The following is a 20,531-nucleotide window of genomic DNA, read 5'->3' on the forward strand; positions in this document are numbered from 1 at the left end:
GATGCTCGTTCGATGGATCAGAAAAAAAAAAAAAAAAAGAAAAGAATTACCGGCAAACGACGTGTCACGATACATCGACGAGTCGTTTCTCCGGCTCTGTCTGTCGTATCGCGTTGGCCCCGTTTATCCCACCGTTCTTATCGAGCTTTCATCGCGTCGCTTATCAGCCAGTGCTGTCTGTTCGTGTCCACGAATGCAACGTAGCCGACCAGTTAAAGGGAACGCCACGATCGCTACGCAGAAGTCGCGAACGCTCATCCTCGCCAATGTTTCGCGTCTGTCGTTCGTCTCCCCGCGTTGCTTCCGATAATTCTCTCTCTCCCTCTCTCTCTTTCTTTACTACCTTCCTTCGTTAAGCATCCGTCAAAGAAGCGATCGTATTTCCCGAAGGAGGGACGAATCCTCGAGTTTCTTCCACAGACCTACGCTCACGCCTACGCACAGGCTGTCCTCTTTTTGCCCTTTAATCGTATCGATTAAATTCTGATGCGTCGCTTAATGGATCGAACCTTTGAACCTAACTTCTCCGTGAATAATTGCTTTAACGTGGTTCGGTGTTACGGTTGCGCGACTCGCTGGAAAAAAAGTTGAGCAAGTATTTTCAAATTAATACGGTCTGCGAGAAAAGGTAACGAAAGGAGAGATAAGCGGCGTGTGTCGCAAAATTTGTACCGTTTAAAGGCAGAGTCTGGTTGCGCGCTCTGTCACAGCGACATTGCCGTAATTCGGCGAAAAATGATTTAAAGTTTTTGCCATGTTACGAGGTCGTAAGGACGCGCGTTTAAACGACCAACGGATCCCGCTAACGAAATATCTGGAGTCCCGTGCCGCTCTCGTATTAGAAAATATCTGTAAACACGAGCGTCTCGACTTTTAGAGTCACGATCGACCAAGGAAATTAACTGCCGAACTATTAGGCTTTCAACGTGAATTCCATTGCGTACAAAGAATACTTGGCTGCGATGGAAATCTCTGGTCAGGGACGGTAGCGTTCGATTCTCGTCGAACGGGAATTCTACTTTTATTAGCGGCGTTTTACCCACGAAATCGTACGACACGGAGTACGTAGGGCAGGTGTGCGCGTCGCATAATCGTCCGTGTTAAATAATCGGCGAGAGAACGAGATCAATTAGAAACGAGTAGCGACGTTCATCTCGCACCGCGTCATTTTCCTATCGTGCGCACTTGCAAATACGTAAAGGACATCCGCTCTGAAGTTTTCGTCGAACCGGTCGTAATTTGGCATTGGAAATTTATTTTGTACGGGGCGATTTACCGTCTTCGTTGACACGATGTCGTAGCCACGCGACCGATCGAGCTTCGTCTCTGAAATGCCCAAGCTAACCGGCTCCTGCGACTGTCTCAAATTTTTACGCGTCTCCCTCGAAAATACCTGAAAACAAAGGTCGACGACCCGAATCCAAACTGTTTTCGACGTGTCGCCTCTATCTTTGACTCGATCGTCGACTTAAATCGACCGCATCGTGCGCTTTCGAAGATGAAACTCCTTCCCTGATATTTGGCGAAACGGACGGGGAAGGGGAATCGCACGAATTGTTGTTAAGGCGATGCCTTGAGAATATCGAAGATAGCGTTCGAAGCAATTCAAGTTGGAAAACTACAGGCACGATGTTTGGGCTTCGTGGAATACGTAAAAGTGAAAACTCGCTGCATCCGAGCAACGAGCAAACCGTCAAACGCCAGGATAATTTGCGTGCGATCAAAATTTCTTGCACGCTCGTATAACGTACAGCGTATAGACACGGGCAACGTAATATCCTTTCTGAAAGGTTGTGTCGAGGATTGCGAAAGGAGGTCGAAGATCCCGGTTCGAGTGTCCGACTGGACGTTAATTTATTAGAGATCCGTAAGGCTGGTTTGTCACGTAAAAGCCGGCGTTACGTAACTGTCAATTAAATAATGGCTCGAAGCGTGCCGGCCGGTCGTTTTGTCGTTCGTTCGGTTAATCGCGTCCCCCGTGCATCCAATCTCGATTCGATCGATCTAATGGACACGTTCGAGCGTGACTATTTCCAAGATAATACCGGCGAATCGCGCGAAAAAGCGAATCGCCTTTCCATTCGTGTCACGTAAGTCGTCGCATCGTTTCGTCGGCGGTGAATTTTCATGAACATGGACTCGAGATTCTCGATTCCTTCTGTTTCTCGTTGCAATTGTTTCCGCTAACCTAGTCGTTGCCAAAGAGCGAGTGTGAGAGAGAGAGAGAGAGGCGAAAATCTCTTACGTAGGCGAGAGGAGAGTCTGAACGATCTCGAGGAAGAAAGCTCGTGCCTAACTGACGATCCAAAAATTGCATCGGACGTTTTGGAAGGGCGAAGGAGGACAGCCCCTGTGGCGGAACGCTCTCTCGCCCCCTCGTCGCCAACGTCTCGGATCATAAAAACCCGCGAAATTGGGTCGAAATTTCTAGGAAAGCGTTACGTCGACTCGTATCAGGCCGATTGTCGAGGCTGATTGCTTTGCCGAGATGGGCCGAGCTAGCTGGCACGGAGGTTGGCAAGAGTGGCGAAGGCAGTTGGTGCGCGGCACGTGTGAGAGCGGGCAGGCTTGGATTCGCAGTTGGTAGGACTGGCTCTGACGCCCGTAAAACGGGGAGTACGACGACGCTGGAGGAGTCATGGACGAAGGAAGAGGACGCGCGACGGGGGTGGAAGAGGATCGCTCGAGCGGCCGAGGAGGGGCCGAAAGGGCGGTATGAATGAACGATCGATAGATATATAGTTACTTGCTGCCAGGTATCCACCTTTCCGTGTATTTTCTCGGCAGACGCGAGACTATTCTTCCCAAAAGAATCTCGATTCCCTTCCAACGACGTGGTTTTTATCCTCGGGGTTTGCCTACAACGACATTAAACTTGCCTCTGTGCATCTTCGACAGGTTTTTCTTCCGAACGATCCTCTTCTCTCGAACGCGGACTCTTCTCTCCTACCCTGCGTCTATTTTTTCCTTCTTTCGCTCTTTCGCCACTTTGATCGACCGTTTGACGCGAACCTTGCAAATTGCTTCGGTCGAGCGAAGATTTATTCGCCCAAACTATCCAACGACGGAGGAAACAGTTAAACTCTGACGAAGAGAGTCGTATCTCGATCGTAGTATCGCGAGAGTGATTATGAGTCGGTGTCGGTGACAACGCGTAGATCGGTCGCGGCGTGTTTCGCGTTCGGAGGAACCAATCCGTTGGCCTGCCTAAGTACACCGGCGTTACCCTGACGATTCTACCGTGAAACTAAATGGTCGCTCGACCCGGAAACTTTGGCAACGGATCGGTTCGCTGTGAAAACGAACCGTGCTTCGTAAAATCCGATCTCGTTTTGCATTTCAAACGAACGGAGATTACGCTCGAACTCGATCGAACTTTGCAAAGCGATTGCTGTAAATGGACAAATACGTTTTTACCCAGAGCTGCGCGATCGCCAGCGTTTTTAGACACGCGAACGAACAGAGTGCCGTACGACTCCTAACGACAAATTTAATAATTCGAAAGCCGCCACGAAGCTTTCGGTTCCGCCCTGTACCGGTGATCGGCTAGATCGATATCGCGAAAGTTTCTTTGTGCAGCAGGTCAGCGGTGGACGCGTAGTGTGCGTGCACACGTTTCAACTATACCAGGCTAGTTCGCACATACACGTCCTTCGTACATAATAAAGCTGGCATATTCCCTGGGGTCGACTATGCCACCGTAGGGATGCCTTTTACATCCACGATGATATCGCGCGCGCGTGCGTTTAATACTCACGGTTAGATCCGCTTCGTTCGTTTAACCTAATTGCCATCGTAGTTTCGTTGGATACAATGGGCGTCGGGCATACACGTACGTAGACATCGCGTGCAGTGTTTTTATTATCACCGGATAAAGAACCTCGAGGTTAGTTTCATCGGATCGGGCGCCGGAGAACGTTTCGGTGGCGAAAGAGGCGAGGGTGAAAGCGGCGGTATCGTCCACCGAGTGACGCGTGGCTGTCGACATTTTCCGCGCAACTGCTCCCCGTGTCTTTCGAAATCGTTAGTTTGCCGATTCGACAAAGTAAAAAGTCCTTTCCATAAATAGGAAAATCGTAGATCGAAGAAAGTTAAGCGAAACGTGGCAACCTCTACCGGCGTTATTCGTCCACGTTTCCACGTTCTTATTTCCTGGAATATCGTGCGAGATGTGGAGAGTTGAAATTCCAGCGACAAAAGGGGCAAGCTGACATACGTAAGGCACGTTGCGTGGCGAAGGACGCGGGTTCTCGCTTCCCCTCTGCCGATGACCAATGGCGCTCGAATGCTTGGTGACCTCGTGGCGTAGGCGAAAGAGAATCCTGCCAGCGAATGCGTATATTATTGCGTGTTTGCGTGTATGCGTACGTATACTGCGCATACGTCGACTTCGGCTGTGTTCCGGCTCGTCCAACTCTCTTCCACTCCCCCTCGCGTCTCTCCATTCTCCGTGCCCTCCTCTTGGCTCTCTTCTTCTATCTTTTCTCGTACCACTTGGCAAAAGCTGCTGGAGACACCGAGTCGCCCCGGTTGACCTTACTGTCGACAAGGGCGACATCCCTGATTTATAAACCTTGGGCAGCGTAAGGAAACGAGCTTCGCGTTCCACGATACAAATACGCGGACAGAGCGTATGTGGAACCGTTTGGCCGACTTTGTTCTTAAGAATTCTTCGTCCCCGCGCTTGTCCATCCGGAAGAGGTTGCTCGTTGTTCGACTCGCGTCTCTACGAACAGCGATAGGATCAACGATAGGATTAACGCGGCAAAGAGTATCATCTCGGTGAAAGAAATCTTTCCGATCGAATTCGTAAAACGCTCCGCCGCGAAAGAAACGTAATTCGTCCCGCGCTACGAACGCGGTGGAAAGTTTGAACAACGGTAATTTATCGTGCGCCGTATTGGAAAAGTAAGAACGCTAATGTAAAAAAACTGTGTCGACTCTTCCTCCTCCCTCTCCCGCACGCTATCTCCACGATCTAAATAATCGTTTAAGTTACGTCGGTGTTATAACGTCATAGTTCAAGGATTTGAAAAGCGCGATTCAGCGTTCCAACGACGCGTCCGGTTTCGTGGAACGTGGACGGCACGCGTCGCGTTCCCGCGTCCAACGATTCGCTTTCGGTTCGGCGAAGCCGACTAGCCGCGCTTTCAATTAGACGAATCGCGATTCATCGAAGGCCAAGAGTTGTATCATTCGTGCTAGAATGTTATAGTTCAAGGATCCCGTTGTCTACATCGAATGGCCTCGCCATCTATTTATTCGAGTTGCATTCCCCAGCGTTTTCTAGAATTCATCGCGTAACGACAATGCGAATCGACGCGGTCGAAACGTTGGAATTTGTCTCGGGATCGAAGTAAAATCCTGGGTCGAAAATGCGTTGCGATCAAGTAGAAAGAGATCGATCCGGGGCAGACGCGTCCTGCCAAAAGCGGTACGAGAAGCTAGACGTTTGGAAGGTGCGGTAGAAAGGGCAGCGCTTGGCACGTCCGGTCTTTTAAGTAGTACAAGTACGTGCGTGGTCAGACTAGCGAGAACAGCTACGGAAACGAGTTTGGCACACGCGCTACCGTAAGTACCAACTTTGCGATCGTAGTTTCTTTAATGGGTCGTTGGAATATTCAAACCTTCGTGGAGATTATCATTTACAGCTTTTCTCGTTGCGATTGGCGAGATTTACAACGCAACGATAACGTTCCGTCGAGCCGAACGTCGTGAAATTTTAATAAAAAGGGGGAAAAGAAAGTGGCAACGTTCGTCGGCTTGATATCGAATATTCTCCTGTTACGAGTCTATCGTATATATAAAATTTTACTTGAAAATATTTGAAACAGATTGGTAGGTCAGGCGGTCAACTTCGAAGGGGAAAAGCGGTACGGTAAATCATCGGAGTGGTTGTTTGACGCGCGCCAACTTTCCGGGAAATCTAAATTCGATTTTCCAACTTTATCGCTGTGAACGCAAACTCGTATTCGTTCGCACGTCGAGATATTGCGCGGAATTTCCACGAGTACGCCGCGTTATCGCATCCATTGACTCGGCAAAAATTGTTTTAGCCGCAGAAATTTCTAGGAATTATACGTGTAACCGAATTTGCATATTCTAATTAGCATCCTTCGGCGAACAGTGAACGGTCGGTTAATCGGTTCCCCTTATCAATGAATACGAGCTTCTTGGAACGGTTCTTTCACGGTCGCGTGTTTCGCTCATTCACTCGCGTCAGTCACCAAATCATCCATTCGAATACGCGGAACGACCGTTGCCGCCTCGTGCTTTATTTTCCGATTCACGAAACCTTCCTTCGACCTCCCGCCACCTTCCTCCCGCCTCCTTCTTCCTTGCTCCTCCGCTGCGAGTCACGTAGGATTTCGCGATCCTCGAGCTGCCACGCGCGTTTCCCGCCGACCGCCACGATAACGCGTAGGAGGAAATTTCGAGAGGTAGCCACCAGCAACGTCACCTCTGCGATGCCTGTCTTTGGTTACGTGTCCTACTCGATAGGAATCGAACGGCAACGTCTCGCCAACGTTCGGCTTCGCTGGACGAAAATAGGTCACTCAGGTCCTAGATACATAGGCATCGAAGTGGTTCGTCTTTGATAGCTTCGTACGTATCGTCGAGTAATCGAATCGCGTTTAAAGATACCGGAAGAACGGGCGATTTTACCGATGTGCGCACTAACCGAGCAATCGAGGGAGGACGAAGCAGCGGCTGATTTTCTGCGGAGCGCTAAAACGAGCGAGACGTATCCGCACTGGTTGGTGCAACTTCTTCGGAAATGGCGTGTGTGGCGAGGAGCGTGGGCGTGGGACGAGTCAGACGTCTGGCCATGACGTTGTTCCATCCCCTTGCCTTCTCTTTCTCTCGATTCCTCTTTCTCGGTCGCTGTTCGTCCGAAAGAGTTAAAATCATAGATGCGCGTCTCGCAGCAGCGTTTCGAGACGTTCTCAGGCGCCAGACGATCTCGCTCGTTTATAGCCGTCCCCTTTCGTCTCGACGTTACGAGCCACATAGTTATACAGCTTTATCCTCGGTCGTGACTGGTGCTCGAGCACTCGCCAATCTGGAGACAGCCCTGCCAGGAATCCTCTTCCCCTTCCCAACGTTCGCTCGTCCTTCTTTCAGATTCTCATTCACTGTTTTTCATCGCCGTTGCTCGTCGTTGAATCAGCAAACTGTCGACGACCGCCAACGATCGAAAGATCGTCCTCCCTAGGAATTTTTGTGTCGCGCAAATCGAATTAATTCTTGCGATCTGATCGGATCGACTCGCGCACGTCGAGCAGAAAACAGTTTCTCGACCGTTTATAAGTTTACAAGTTGGGCAAATATTTGCAGGGCCAGCGATCGCGCCTCTCTTTCGCGTGTTTGCCCTGGGCTTGCCAGGGCTGTTTCGCGTTTCGACGTTTTTCGCCTCGGAAATCTCTTCTTCGTTCTTCGACTCGATATCACCGGCTGCGACATTCGATTTTCTACGATTTATAGCATTCCGCTATGTAGCATCGGTTAATCGGTCGTAAATTACCGCAACGATATCGATCTTTCGCGCGTAAATCAACTTGCATCATTTTCTGCTAGATGTTCGATTCGTTAAATCATTCGGTGAAAATAAACGTTCGATTTTCCGTCGTACTCGTTCGTTACTTTCGATCTACGAAAGTACGTTCGAAGAAGGATCGAATACTCCATGGGACGATCCGATATCTATCTCTATATATAGTCGTAAGAAACTGCCTCCGAAAGTCTGTAATTCGATGTCGGAGCGTAACGGTTTCTCTCGAGTGTCCTTTACGATTGCGAGCAGAAGTTTATCTTCGGGACGTGGCTGTCGCGAGTTTGGAAAATCTCGAGGAAAATTTGATCATTTGAGACGACGGCTGTAGTCGGAACGCGATTCGCCTTTTCGATCGACGCATCGCAGAGAAGCTAGAATACGCGGTGTGATCGTTGCTGACCGACGGGCTGCTCTAAAACGCATGCGTTTAGACGCAGACGATGCGTTTATAACAGCGACGACGAATAAACGCGTTAAAACGAACTCGCGTATCCGCTTTCTTCGCTATCGTGGTCAATTAAATTTGCATATTACTACCACTTTTGCGAACGCTTGTTGCCTACACTCTACACGCGTAAATTTCTATATTCTTCGATAAAAAATTGTTTCCTCGCGATCGACGATTTATCCGCGAGTATTTAATATCCGTTTGCTACTCGAAATTTCGTTCTTCTCCGCGAACATGACGTTTTTATCGCACTCGATAACAACGTCCATCCAAGGGTCGTCCATCGTCGATAATTTATTTCGGTCGTCCGAAATTTCGATTCTATCGGACGAGTGGCAAATTTCCATTGCGATTAATAACATCGTCGGGTTAATACGAGAGCGACGTATACGGTAGATATGTGACAAGAGTCGGGAGGAAGGTAGAGAAGTCGAGGGGATGCGACTGTGATTAGGCAGTGCACGTAGATCGACGTACTCGCACACGAGGCACACGAGGTGCACGTAAACGTACGCAGTGACATAACGCGCGATCGCAGAACAATTCGTCAGGGGTGGTGGTAGCAGCAGGGCAAGGGCGCGTTAGGGGAACGGAGGGGAACTGTCGAAACGAAACGGATACACGTATTCGTGGCACACGTGTACAGCTGACGTAACCCCGGTTTCTGGGGGCAAATAGACCGAAAGGTAATTTTACCGGGATACGTAGGCGGTTATTATGGCTAGGTGGCTCTTTAACGCTGGCCTTCCCTCGCTTTCCAACGCCCGTTTCTCACCGACGTCCGCCTGCGTTTACACGGGTTTAACGCGCAGACGATGCTATTAGCGCTATTTATGGTGCCTCAGCTTCGTATCAGGTTCGTCCGCATTAGACCGTGGATATTCCAATTGCGCTCCGTCTCTTCGTCTCTTTCCTTTTTGTCCACCGAAGCGCAAATTTTCATAAAATCTGGCTTTGCCCGGTAACCGTATGTTGGAAGGATCGGTATCGACCAAGTTGCCCAATTTCGAGATTCGGTCGAGCTCTCGATCTCGTGCGAATTTCCTCGTACGATTAACGTTTTTGAATCGGACCTAAAGACGTCGTCGTCGCGAGGCAGTCGGAATAGCGTCATCGATCTGTCCCTGTTTTTGCATCAGGGTAGTCGATGCATGTTCTCCGCGAACGATTCGGTAATGATCGACGAAATACGGCGAAGTTAGAACCGACAAACTCCGTCGCTGAGTAGTCGAGCGATCTCCAGGCTAACGCAAACTCGCAACGTCGCTACGTTAGCAACGGCGGACGTTTCAGGACAGACAGAGTCGTCCGTTGAATAAAATCTGAATACGAGAGACCGCGCGCAACCGGTGATTTCTATATCCTCGTTAAAAGAATCGATAACACCTGGCATACTATCGATAGAGGAAGTATAGTATCCTTTGCGACATAGCAAAGTTGCGAGTCAAGGCGTGGAATAACGATTGACAGCAGCGACGTTCAACGCGTCTCTCCGCTTAACATCGTGCAAATTTAATTTCCTGTAGTAATTTCTCAAATAGAATGGTTTCCAGATGAACATCGAACGTTCTTCTTGTCATTAATTTCGGCATCCACGCGTCCTACTCGCTACGTGTTGCAAACGGGATCTCGTCGTTGAACGAGGTGCTGGGAATTTCTCTGCTCTGGAAGTTTATCCGGCACACGTGACGCAAAGTATCGTAGCATCGGACGGGTGCTGCCGCGTGACGCGTGTCCGTTAGCGAAAAATCTTGGCACGCTGTGACCGGCTGATGCGATTACCGCGGTCGATCGACTGCTGCCTGGAGCGCTTCGAATCGAATAATTAAGACGAACGTTATGCAGGGTGATCGCGTCGCTCGACGCCGAGCATAAGCGAACCGCTGCATCGAATTCCCCCGAATGCCGTTGCCCACGGCCGTACTACCTCGACCTAGATTTACGCACTAGCCACCGGCGTGCTGGGACGCTTGCACGTTCGTACAACCGCGACTGGCCCGACAACACCTTTTTTGCGTTTACGAGCACGTACGGTCGATCGGATCACACCGTCGAACCCTAAACGCTAGACCCAACCTAACCCCAATCATCGTTTTCGTGGCGTTGTTTGGTCTGACGGATACGTTGCATCGTCGGAGGTAGTTTGAAATTTGGAAAACGCAAAAAAGGAAAATAATAGATAGGCGGTGGTGGATCGGAAGGAGGTACGCAGCCGGTTGACGGAAGAATCCTGCGAAAACGTAGAGCAGGCTGGAAGGTACGCGGCCGGTAGTGGCGGTCGTGATGGTCGTGGCTCGGTTGACGTCACCGGACAAAATGGCGGAGAGGTGACGTCACCAGGAACCCCCTCTCTCTAGGTGGCTCCGCAACGTCGCCGACTGTAGCCTCGATATCGCGGAGATGCCAGAGAATCGAGGTGTGTGTGTCGGAGAGAAAGCGCGACAGTGGGAGAGAGAGATAGAGAGAGAGAGAGAGAGAGGGAGAGAGAGAAAGCGCGAGACGGTGGAGGTGTCGAACGGGTGGGCGCCGTGATGCTCGCGTCACAGCGCTTTCGGTGCTCCGGTGCTTTTTGGCAAGATCGTTTCGCGCATTTAGAGGGCGACATTAGCCGGCTTTTCGGGTAACGATCGCGGTCGCAGCGCGGCACAGCTGGCTGCCGGGAGACGCCCCGGAGACGCGTTCTCGTGGAGAGCGACGATCGCAGCCTGTGAACGAGTCGGCGACGATGCTTCGACCGGTGCTCGTAATCCTAAGGATCGTTCGATCGGCTTTGGTAGCGTGCACGTGGTGGAAAAACACGGAACGAGGCAAAGGGTAGGTAGACGGGGACGTGCAGAGGTTGAAAGGTAGGAAGGTAAGCAGCAGACAGCAAGATGCCGGACACACAGGCGGCAGATATACTGCGCACGTGGCGCAGAGCGGCGATTCGGCTGCGCGCCAGCCCGAATCCCTGCGACCCAGGGTGGTGCGACCGGCGCACTCGAGCTGCTGCGATTCTTAGTCGGCCGCCAATTTCATCCCCCTATCATCCCGTCCCTCTTCCCAGTTTTCTCGCTCTCTCGCTCTTCCTTCGCCCTCTACCCTTTCTTCCGCTCGAATATATTCCTCTCGACCGTTCTCGGTTTAACGTTAACCTCTATTCGGGCTGCGCCTCGTACCGCGTGGGAGCTGCTTCAAGGATGAATCAGGACTCGAGCACGATAACGTCTACCCCCCACCCCCATCACGCTTATTCCATATCGCGTTTTTCCAACCCTCGACGATTCCTCCGTGATTTCTCCGTGATTTCTCCATGATTTACCACCTTTCTCTTTCTTCGAACGAGTCTCGTCGCGCTTCTTCCGCCCGAAACACTTTTCAAGAGCGATCGCCACTGCCACGTTCATCGAGAAATCGAATATTCGTCATACCTTGCTCTCGCGGATCTTTGATTTTCGCTCGTAAACGGGACGCCTGCGCCGATCAGCCGCTGTATAGATATACCGTGCTTGTTTCGAGAGCGCCGAGGTTAGGAGGAAGTTTCTCGTTGCGTGCAAACCCGGTTGCTTAAAAAGCACGATACGGTTGATATGGTTGATAAACTTGGCCCTAATTCGCTCGACTTTCTTCCACGCATTACCGAAAACGCGTCGTTATGCCCAGGAATAACGCCGACCTATTACCACGACGTACTGCAACGGCTGGAACGTTGAGACCGTTGGTTAGTCGATCGTTGGTAGAAATTAAGGGTAACAGGGATAGTCTCTCGTATTAGTGGCTGACTAAACGACTTCGGGAAGGGTTAACGCGAGAATCATGCACACCGATACAACGATTTTCAAGGAGATCCGTTATAGCGCGGCGTCACGTCTTTCATATTGATTTCCCGAAAGATATTAATAACTCTCGAGAAGTATCGTCGATAACTGATGAGCCATAATAAACTTTTAAGTGCCGTCCCAGTTGCTACGAATAGACACTAATCTCGATGCTTCTCGACGCTGGTACGCTGTTCCGTCAACTAGGATGTCGGACGAGACGCCGCAACACGTTTGCCTTCTTTTATAGCATCCAGATAATTGTTCGTCGTCCGAAAGCAGAGATTCAAAGGACCGATCATCGAAAATCGAAACGAACGAATATCGTGCGCCTCGAACGTTTTCTCGCGATAGTTCGGGTCGGAAAATTCGATATCGCGCATATTTATACCCGCAACAAGATGAAAAAAATGGCCTTCTCTCACGACTGCTCCCTCGTTAGTTCACGATCTGGAATCGAAGGCCAATTATTTTTGCGCGCATCTTCCTTCTCCCGTTCGCTGGTTCGCGAACGTTCCATCTTCTTCAGGCCGTAACCCGACCAGCTATTCTCGTCTTCCTTCGTGAATTTTTCCAAAGTAAATTCGCGAGCTCTGCAAATTCGTCGGGTGGATCGGTAAGAGTCGAGCATGGTATTTGTGCAGCGAAAATACGCCGTTCCTCCTTCCTCCGTTCCCACGTTTTCTCCGTTCCGGTAAACATTTTACGACCTTTCGCGTTTAAGAACCGCGACGTTCCCTTCCGTTTTCCTCGAGAAACTGTACGACGTAATCAATCGGTTACGATCGACCAGACTTTAGGTTTTGCGTCGCAGGTTCGACCATACGCCGCAATACCATACTATGAACCGCGGCGCCGAATATATTCGATCGATAGGATTTCAGCCTTTCGTCGGAAATCGTCCACGCCGAAACGATCTCGAGTTCGTTGATCCCGTTGGTAACGAGTCCGTCGACTTTGCCCCGCGACGCTCGGAGAAACGATCGAATCGCGAACGTTCGGACGATGTAGCGCGCTTAGGCATGCGCGAACGAAACGATCGAGATCGTCGGAAAGACGAACGCATCGAAGAGAGAGAGAGAGAGAGAGAGGGGCGAAAGAGCCCTTGTATTAATTACCGCGAATAAAAAACACGGGTGGCCGGCGACACGAGGGTTTGGCACGGATCTCGGTGCTGCGGATCGTGGCTCGGTAACCTGTAAAAAGTCCTTTTGGACGGCGTTGCCTAGCATAAATCGCGATTAACCTTCGTCACGGGTTTTTAACTCGGATTTTTAGCTCGACGACGCAAAGTTAGTTCGCCTCTCGCAATTTCGAATGGGAGAGCATGGTGTCGCGACTCGTTCCTCGGTAATTTACCGAAAAATCCCGGTGATCCTCGGGTCAGCAACGATTTCTATCGTAAGTCGGTCGAAGGCGCGACGTTCCTCGGGCTCGATCGCCGGCCATTCGACGGAGCGAAACTCGATCGCGCGTGCAGACGAAGAAAAGCGCGAACGATTTCGACTCGGCACGCGTCCGATCGGTTAAATTCCGAAAGTTTTCGCTCGTGCGTAATCGGCAATAGGTTACACCTGTTGCTGGCGTAACGATCATCGAGGCGGCTCGAACGAGGACCGAACGGTGTTAGGCGATGCGACGCGTCGTTCTCCGCCGTCGAACTGCTCGGAGGCGGTCCGTGCTGGCTCATTTTCGAGAGTACTATCGATCTTACCGATATACGGGCTAAGCTCTATCAATTATTCGCGCTTCGATCTCAATAATTCAGAGACGTTCTGTCGGGCCGAACGGACGAACGAACGGTCAATCTGACAGGGAGTCGCTTGCAATTCTAACGCGCTTCCTTCGCGTTTAACCAGCCTATCCGAGGGACCTTGTACGGAGAGGAAAAGACGATTTTGGACGATACGAGTTATTTCGATTCGTGCGAGACGCGTTGGATTTAAAACGTAAACAGTCGAAAAGTCGACTTTCTGGTTCGAACGTGGTTAATTAAACGTTGACGTAACGAATGAGAATATAACAACGATGATTGCGTCGATAAGTAACGTTGTTATCGTTATTACGATATCGTGGCTGACTGATAATGCCCTGTTGATGCGTTTCGCGTGTACGAGGTCGGCGTAGGTGGCAAATTATCGCTTGCATCGACAATGGACTTCGTATCTACGGCTTCATTAAATTAAATCGTTATTAATTGATCGACGAGATTGCGCGCGTCCTCTCGTTTCGATCATGCTGTTCCCGTACGCGTGGAGCATAGATCTGAAAAACGAGAAGAAAGGCCGAGGACGTTGGGATTTTTAGATCCCGAGAAATCGTGCAAAACTCGTGCCGAATGCCAGTCTCGTGGAATTTCGTCGCAACCAGACGATGTTTGTAGTTTGCGTTGATCGAACTGTCCGTGCGACGGTTGTATCGACGAACGAATCGCACCGATTCGGTGAGTTGAAACGCGTTTACGCGATGTATCGGTTCACGCAGTTTCGCCAGCATTGATATTAACAACGCGCAACTAGTCTCTGCCGTATCACGAATTATCACGTATCACGCAAAGACGTCTGATCGACGAAAGATAATCGCCAACCGAGTTACAAAGACGTACGATCGAACGAATTCAATGTCGGACGTTAGGTCGGCGAAACGAGGATACCAATTTTTTAAAGAGGAAACTCGTCGCCGTTAGAAATTTTGCGTTATTCGATTACTCTCGTTGTAGAACGAAGGGCATCGGGGGGCATTCTCGAGTTGCAACGTTCTCGGAAGAACTTAAGGAGCACTTTAACGGATTCCCAGGAACATCCCGAGTGTGACTACCATCGATCAAGAATATATTGTGTGGCGCGTTGTGCAAATTCAGCAGCCAACCTTTTCCCTAGAATCGGTGAATTGGAAAAAGAAAGGTTGGCTAATCGAAATACTTTTCTTATCGTATCTGTTACGTATCGCCGGAGAAACGTTCGATCCTCGTAGAGGACGATAGAGGAGGGTAAACGATCTGCTCGCGGTTCGACGCAACAAGGAGCTGATCGTCTTGTTCGTAAACGAGCTGGAACTTGTTAAGGATGGAAACGCTGATCGCAGCTGAATAGAGAATCAAGGCTCGGTGAATAGAACGTAATCTGGCAACGAGGCTCGCCCGCTACGTATCGAGCTAGAAGGCACGCAGCACGCGACAAAATGCACGGATGTCCTATGCGGTATCCTTGTCGCGAGTTATTGCATTACCGGCTACCTTGATTGCACTTTCCTACGAGTAGAAGCCACGCACGTGGCAGGCTTCTAGCTGCAAAAGTCTCGGCTAATGTAGTTAATTAGCCCCAGCGGCGTATTATATGCTCGCGCTGGCCATTAACGACCTCTCTGGCGAAACACTTGGCAACTACCATCCGACCAGGCGATTCTTATCCTCCCAAAAATAATCACGCTCTGTACGTATATTCCTGGCGTATTTGATCGCGTCGCAATGCCTCGGTAGCGTGACTTTGCATTTCTTATCTCGACAGGCGGAATCTCTCGCCGAAATTGCTCGGTCGAATGTCGCGTATCACGAAAGTCGAACGCGATCGCGTCCGCTTCTCGCGGTCGCCTATTCGTTTCCGTGTTTGCCGGTGACACGCCGCGAACTACGAGTTTGCAAAATCGATGGTATCCTCTGGTGGCAAGGTGTGCCGTCGCATACGCGTGCCCGATAACATACCGTGAGTTTTGGCTCGCTGGCTAACACCTTTTATCTTGCGTGATTTGCAGGTTGGCAGCGCAAGAGGCGGCACAAAGGGACCCTGGATACGCGAGTCAGTACAGGAGAAGGCCGAGGTTGGCCGGACTGAGTGGTCTCGGTGACTGGACTAGCTTTGGAGGGGAGGTAAGAGGCGAAAAATCTCGAAAAATCTATGAGCCAGTTTTCTTTGCTTTGTCGCGAAGGGATCGGGTTATCGCTGGGCATTCGCCCTCGGACAGGTATCGTCTGGTGTCTTGCTTGTTCGTGTCGTGGCGAGGAAAACGTTCGGTTTCTCGGGGGGGAGAAGAAACGATCGTTATCGAGAGGTTACGGAATAATGGGAAAAGAATCGCGTTGAATTTATAGAGTATCGAGGAAGGATACGGATGGTAAGAAAGGGGATAGGATGAGATTAAACGGAAGGAAAACGTTGTAAACAGGTACCTGGTCTGGTGGACATGGCGCCAGGCCGGGATCAGGGCGGAGGGGCGGGTGGCGGTGGGGCAGGTGGCAAGGGCACTACGTCGTTGTTCATCCTGTCGGAGGATAACTGCATCAGGAAGCATACTCGCTTCATAATCGAATGGCCGCCCTTCGAGTACGCCGTCCTGCTCACCATCATCGCCAATTGCGTAGTCCTCGCCCTCGAGGAGCACCTGCCGAAGCAGGACAAAACCATACTCGCGCAGAAGCTCGAGGCCACGGAAATCTACTTCCTCGGGATCTTCTGCGTCGAGGCGAGCCTCAAGATCCTCGCCCTTGGCTTCGTCCTCCACCGTGGCTCCTATCTGCGCAACATCTGGAACATCATGGATTTCTTCGTTGTGGTGACCGGGTGAGCGAATCGTTTTCTATTATTCTACGCTATCGATACTCTCTCCCCTTTCTTCTCCGGGACGATCTTTGACAACGGGAGATCTCGCTTTTCCGTATTCCATCGCTCTCGGTTCGAGTTCGAAAGCCCCGTCGATCGATTTGCGCGCGTGCGAAAGAGAGAGACAGAGAGAGAGAGAGAGAGAGAGATGTAAAACAGTCCAGGAATACGGAAAACAGGGATCATCCTTCGTTAAAATTCGCGAAAGCTCATCGCTAGAGTTTTACGTACTTTCGTTTCCTTCTACTTTTCTCGTTACTTTGTTTCACCGCGAGCTCACTCATCATTTCATTCTCCATCTCCCCGACACCCCCCCCCGTGTTCTTCTACTCCGTGCAAACGAACGAGCGCATTCTTGCTCTTTCCACTTTTTTCCATCTACCACTGTCTATTTGTCCGTCTGTTGGTCGTTGGACGGCGATGTGCATCGCGCGCGTACTCGCTTCGTCTCGTAAGAAAACGCATGGAGAGGAAAACAGTGGACGAGGAGAATGTTACTTGGTCAGGCTTTGATCGAATTTGCAGCGCGTTCCGTTTCGATGATTTCGCGTTAAACCACCACACCCCTATTATCCCTCCGATTACGCTCGCCTCGAGGAGCCCTGTTTACGGAGAAAGCCTTTCTTTCCACGTCGTTGGCCGCGTCCTACGCGTTTCGATTTCTTAGCCGACGATCGATTACGACGTCGAACAGAGAAACGTTTACACGCGAACGAAAACTCGCTTGAAATTGAACGACGACGCAACGAAAGGATCTTTCTCCGCATTGATTTAAGATTTAAGGAGATCGCACGTCGATCGGTTTTTTTCGGCCGAGCAGATAGATTCTAGAGTAATCCTTGGATTAGGTCGATGACCGTGTTCGCCGAAACAAACGTGGACGTCGACCTGCGTATGCTACGTTCCTTCAGGGTCCTCAGACCGCTAAAGCTGGTTTCGAAAATTCCAAGTGAGTCAGTCACAGTTCTGCGAAACGGCAAACGATACAAACGCCATAAGTAACAGTACAGAGTGCAGTAACAGAGAACAGTCGAGCAGCAGATTGATAACTAACTAACTAACTAACTAACTAATCCCCCGTTGTTCCTGGCAGTTTGTGTGCGTTCGACTAGTCTCCTTAGTTTTATATACGTTTCATCTTTCTATTACAGATTTATTAGTTTCTATCCTTTTAGTTTCCTTCTTTAGTTCTCCCGATTATTTATACACGTTTTTCACGTCGTTTAAGCGTTCCGTTTTTTATCGTTGATTGACCACCACTTAGAGGCTATGGGTGTATTAGAAACAGTTGATTGACGCTAGATGATCGTTGGCAGTTTGATGATCGATATTAATTGAACATAATATCTATATATATATATATTCTGTGTCCACGTGGTTTGCGTAATTCGAGTGTCTTATACGTTATACATATATATATATATCTATGCGTATTATTGATATTCTACTGTCTCTATAGAGGACTTGCGTGAATTAGTCGCTAGTGTTATATTGCGTTACTATATTTGCTCTATATCTTCTGTCGTTATGTTCAGTTTTGTGCACAAGTTATTCGTACATTTAGAGAGTTTCAAAGTCGACAAATTAGACACGTACATACGCACACGCACGCACACACACACACACAGACAGAGGCACGCACGAACATTCACGCACATACACACACACACACACACTTACGTAACACGCGAATCGTACGGCGCGAATATACCGGCACGTCGACTCATCGACGAAATCTTTGGCTTTTCATTAGGGAAGGAAAAAGTTATCGGACGTGCGGTGAATTTTCGTTGCCGCGATGCGCGACGAGTATCTTTAATTCGCCGTTCGAATTTTTTTTTTATTTCGTATTCTGCTCACGTAGCGTCTACCACACGTCAGGTGTATCGAAAATTTCGAGAAAATATTTCGCTCGCATACGACGCGATAAACGAACGCGAGACGAACGAACGACCGAAGCAAATTCGATTTAATCGGTGTAAACGGTCTCGCTGATGTTTCGATGCTCGTTCGATAGCGTACGAATTGTTATTATATACGTTAGACTTCTTTCGATTCGAAATTTGTCGCGTAACGCGGAATACGCGCACGTATACTTACTATACACGTACACACGCAGAAAACACGAAACTACTACTGGCCTGCAGGTGTCTCTATATTTAGCAAACTCTATCTTTAGTCACAGTCACTGATTGATAGAATTGACTATACGTTGGTAAATAGGTACATGTTCTAGAACAGTAACGTATTCGAGCAAGCTCGTGTTTGCTAGAGAGTGGTACCTTTAGACATCCTCGAGAGACCGAGTCATAGTCCTACACAGACTTTTAGACTTCGACCGAGATATCCTCTCTCTTGTCTGCTTTCCCTTCGATCACGGTCCTCGAAATTTCTCTTCCCCACGATTACTCCGCAACACGAATCATAGCGTGCGAACGAATTCGGACTCCTCTTACCAAAGAAGAAGAAAAAAAAAAAAAAAGAAAGAAAAGAAAAAAGAAAGAAAGAAAAAAGATACCAGGATGCAAATTCAACGTTCGAGAATGAAATCAATTTTTCTTCCACGATGACCAAGATTCTGCGATGATTCGACGAAGATTTCACGAAGATTTTACGAAGAATGCAAACTCTGCAGTATGGGATATCTTCCTATTTCGCTTCTAATTTATAGACATTCCCAATTAGCGGTGTATTTTAGGGCCCGAGCAATCCTAGCTATATTTAGGACGCCAACGCTATCGGCGATCCGTCGTGGTCGTTTCGAACGATAAAAGCAGAACGAAATAAACGGATGATTAAACGAAACGATCCGTCGATATTTTTGCGATCGACAGAGAACAGGGGTAAGCCTCGTACGAACGAGTTGAACGACCACGACGGATGTTACCGTTTATTATCTTCGTGGAACTAGAGTTATAGTTAGCGGAGGATTGTATTCAACGGCATCTAGAATTAGAATCTCGCGTGAGTAACTTAATAAGAATTTCCTCTCTATCCAAGCGTCGAAATCCTCTTGATAAAAGAAATCGTTAAACGTTTAATCTCTTAGCGTAGTTGCTCCATCCCGTCGACCCGTTAACCCGTCTTCATGCTTTCGATATTAAGCCGAATCGATCGAACTTGGAAACCGTTCTCTCCGCCTTTCGCGATTATAGTTTAAAGGGTGATCCGACGATGCGCTAATTCGATAAGCTAATCCGACGCTGTGAGAATCGAGAGTCGAGCTTTTTGTCTTTGAATTCGATTGTACGTACGATCGAGGGGCGCGAAGGGTTAACTTTCACGTTTCGTCGCCATCGATCGCAGAGTACACACGCGGAAATACGCGACGAGTCTAAAAGTTTTATTACTCGCGCCTTCGCTCCAAAGTCCTAGGGGCTTCGTGAGTTATTATATTTGCTTGAAAATTGGAAAAAGGTACAAAGTACCGATACGTTGATAATTTTATCGAAAGATTTAAACGAAATTATTATTAACGTTATCGATGTTATGGCGTAATTATTAAGGATTAAAAGATGTCTCCTAGCACTTTCGAGCGTATATCGGATCCGCTTATCAGCACGCAATTTAGTCATAGTCGGCATAGACGTAGCAAGAAATGGTAAAGAACGGTCGCGTTTAATGTCGCCACTCATAGAATTTCATCCCCTGTCCGTCCGACCTACATAGTTTCGAAAGGGTATAGAAAACCTACGTTGAGATAAAATTGATTTCGTGTCGTATATATATATATATTACAAAGAAGAAAAAGAAGCGAAGATATATCGGTCCCCGACGAGCTTCACCCCGATTAGACATTCTCCCATTTCCCATCGGTTAGGTCATAGAACGCTAGTTACCACATAGTTGTGTAGCTTAAGTACTTAAGTAGCGTGAGTATTAGTGTAATAGAGTAGAAAGTAGTAAAGTGTGGCGGGGTGTGTGTGTTTTGGGGCAGGTTCATCACGGCGTTCTCGCAAGGCATAGAACTGGATATGGATCTGCGCACGTTGCGTGCGATACGCGTGTTGCGACCGCTCAAACTTGTCTCCGGCATACCGAGTGAGTAGCGTTTCAATACAATCGGCCATGAAAATCCAGCCGAATCGAACGAAACGGCCTCTCCGTCATTCTTCTCTTTTTTTCTCTATTCTTTT

General features: G+C 49.1%; 2 protein-coding genes across 25 annotated transcripts in view; both read left to right on the forward strand.

The window, feature by feature from the left end:
• The window catches only part of LOC132905053 (uncharacterized), a 142,155-nt gene extending 124,598 nt beyond the window's left edge, over nucleotides 1-17,557 (forward strand). The window contains exon 3 of the mRNA XM_060955979.1: nucleotides 17,547-17,557. The gene's annotated coding sequence lies outside the window, so the exon portion shown is untranslated. The remainder of the gene's footprint in view (nucleotides 1-17,546) is intronic.
• The window catches only part of LOC132905237 (voltage-dependent calcium channel type A subunit alpha-1), a 101,102-nt gene that overhangs the window by 45,557 nt on the left and 35,014 nt on the right, over nucleotides 1-20,531 (forward strand). For 20 of the 24 annotated variants that reach the window (XR_009657763.1, XM_060956333.1, XM_060956332.1 and 17 more), the window contains 3 exons: nucleotides 15,551-15,665; nucleotides 15,962-16,356; nucleotides 20,333-20,436. Coding sequence is in view for 23 of the 24 variants with exons in the window: in XM_060956333.1 (XP_060812316.1) it covers nucleotides 15,551-15,665; nucleotides 15,962-16,356; nucleotides 20,333-20,436 (614 nt within the window). In the remaining variant the exon portion in view is untranslated. Of the gene's footprint in view, nucleotides 1-2,304; nucleotides 2,714-10,542; nucleotides 10,818-15,550; nucleotides 15,666-15,961; nucleotides 16,357-17,243; nucleotides 17,345-20,332; nucleotides 20,437-20,531 lie in introns of those variants that run through there. The other 4 variants (XM_060956347.1, XM_060956335.1, XM_060956334.1 and 1 more) reach the window with 4 other exon arrangements.

The sequence above is a fragment of the Bombus pascuorum genome, chromosome 3 (assembly GCF_905332965.1).
Source record: "Bombus pascuorum chromosome 3, iyBomPasc1.1, whole genome shotgun sequence".
Lineage (NCBI taxonomy): Eukaryota > Metazoa > Arthropoda > Insecta > Hymenoptera > Apidae > Bombus > Bombus pascuorum.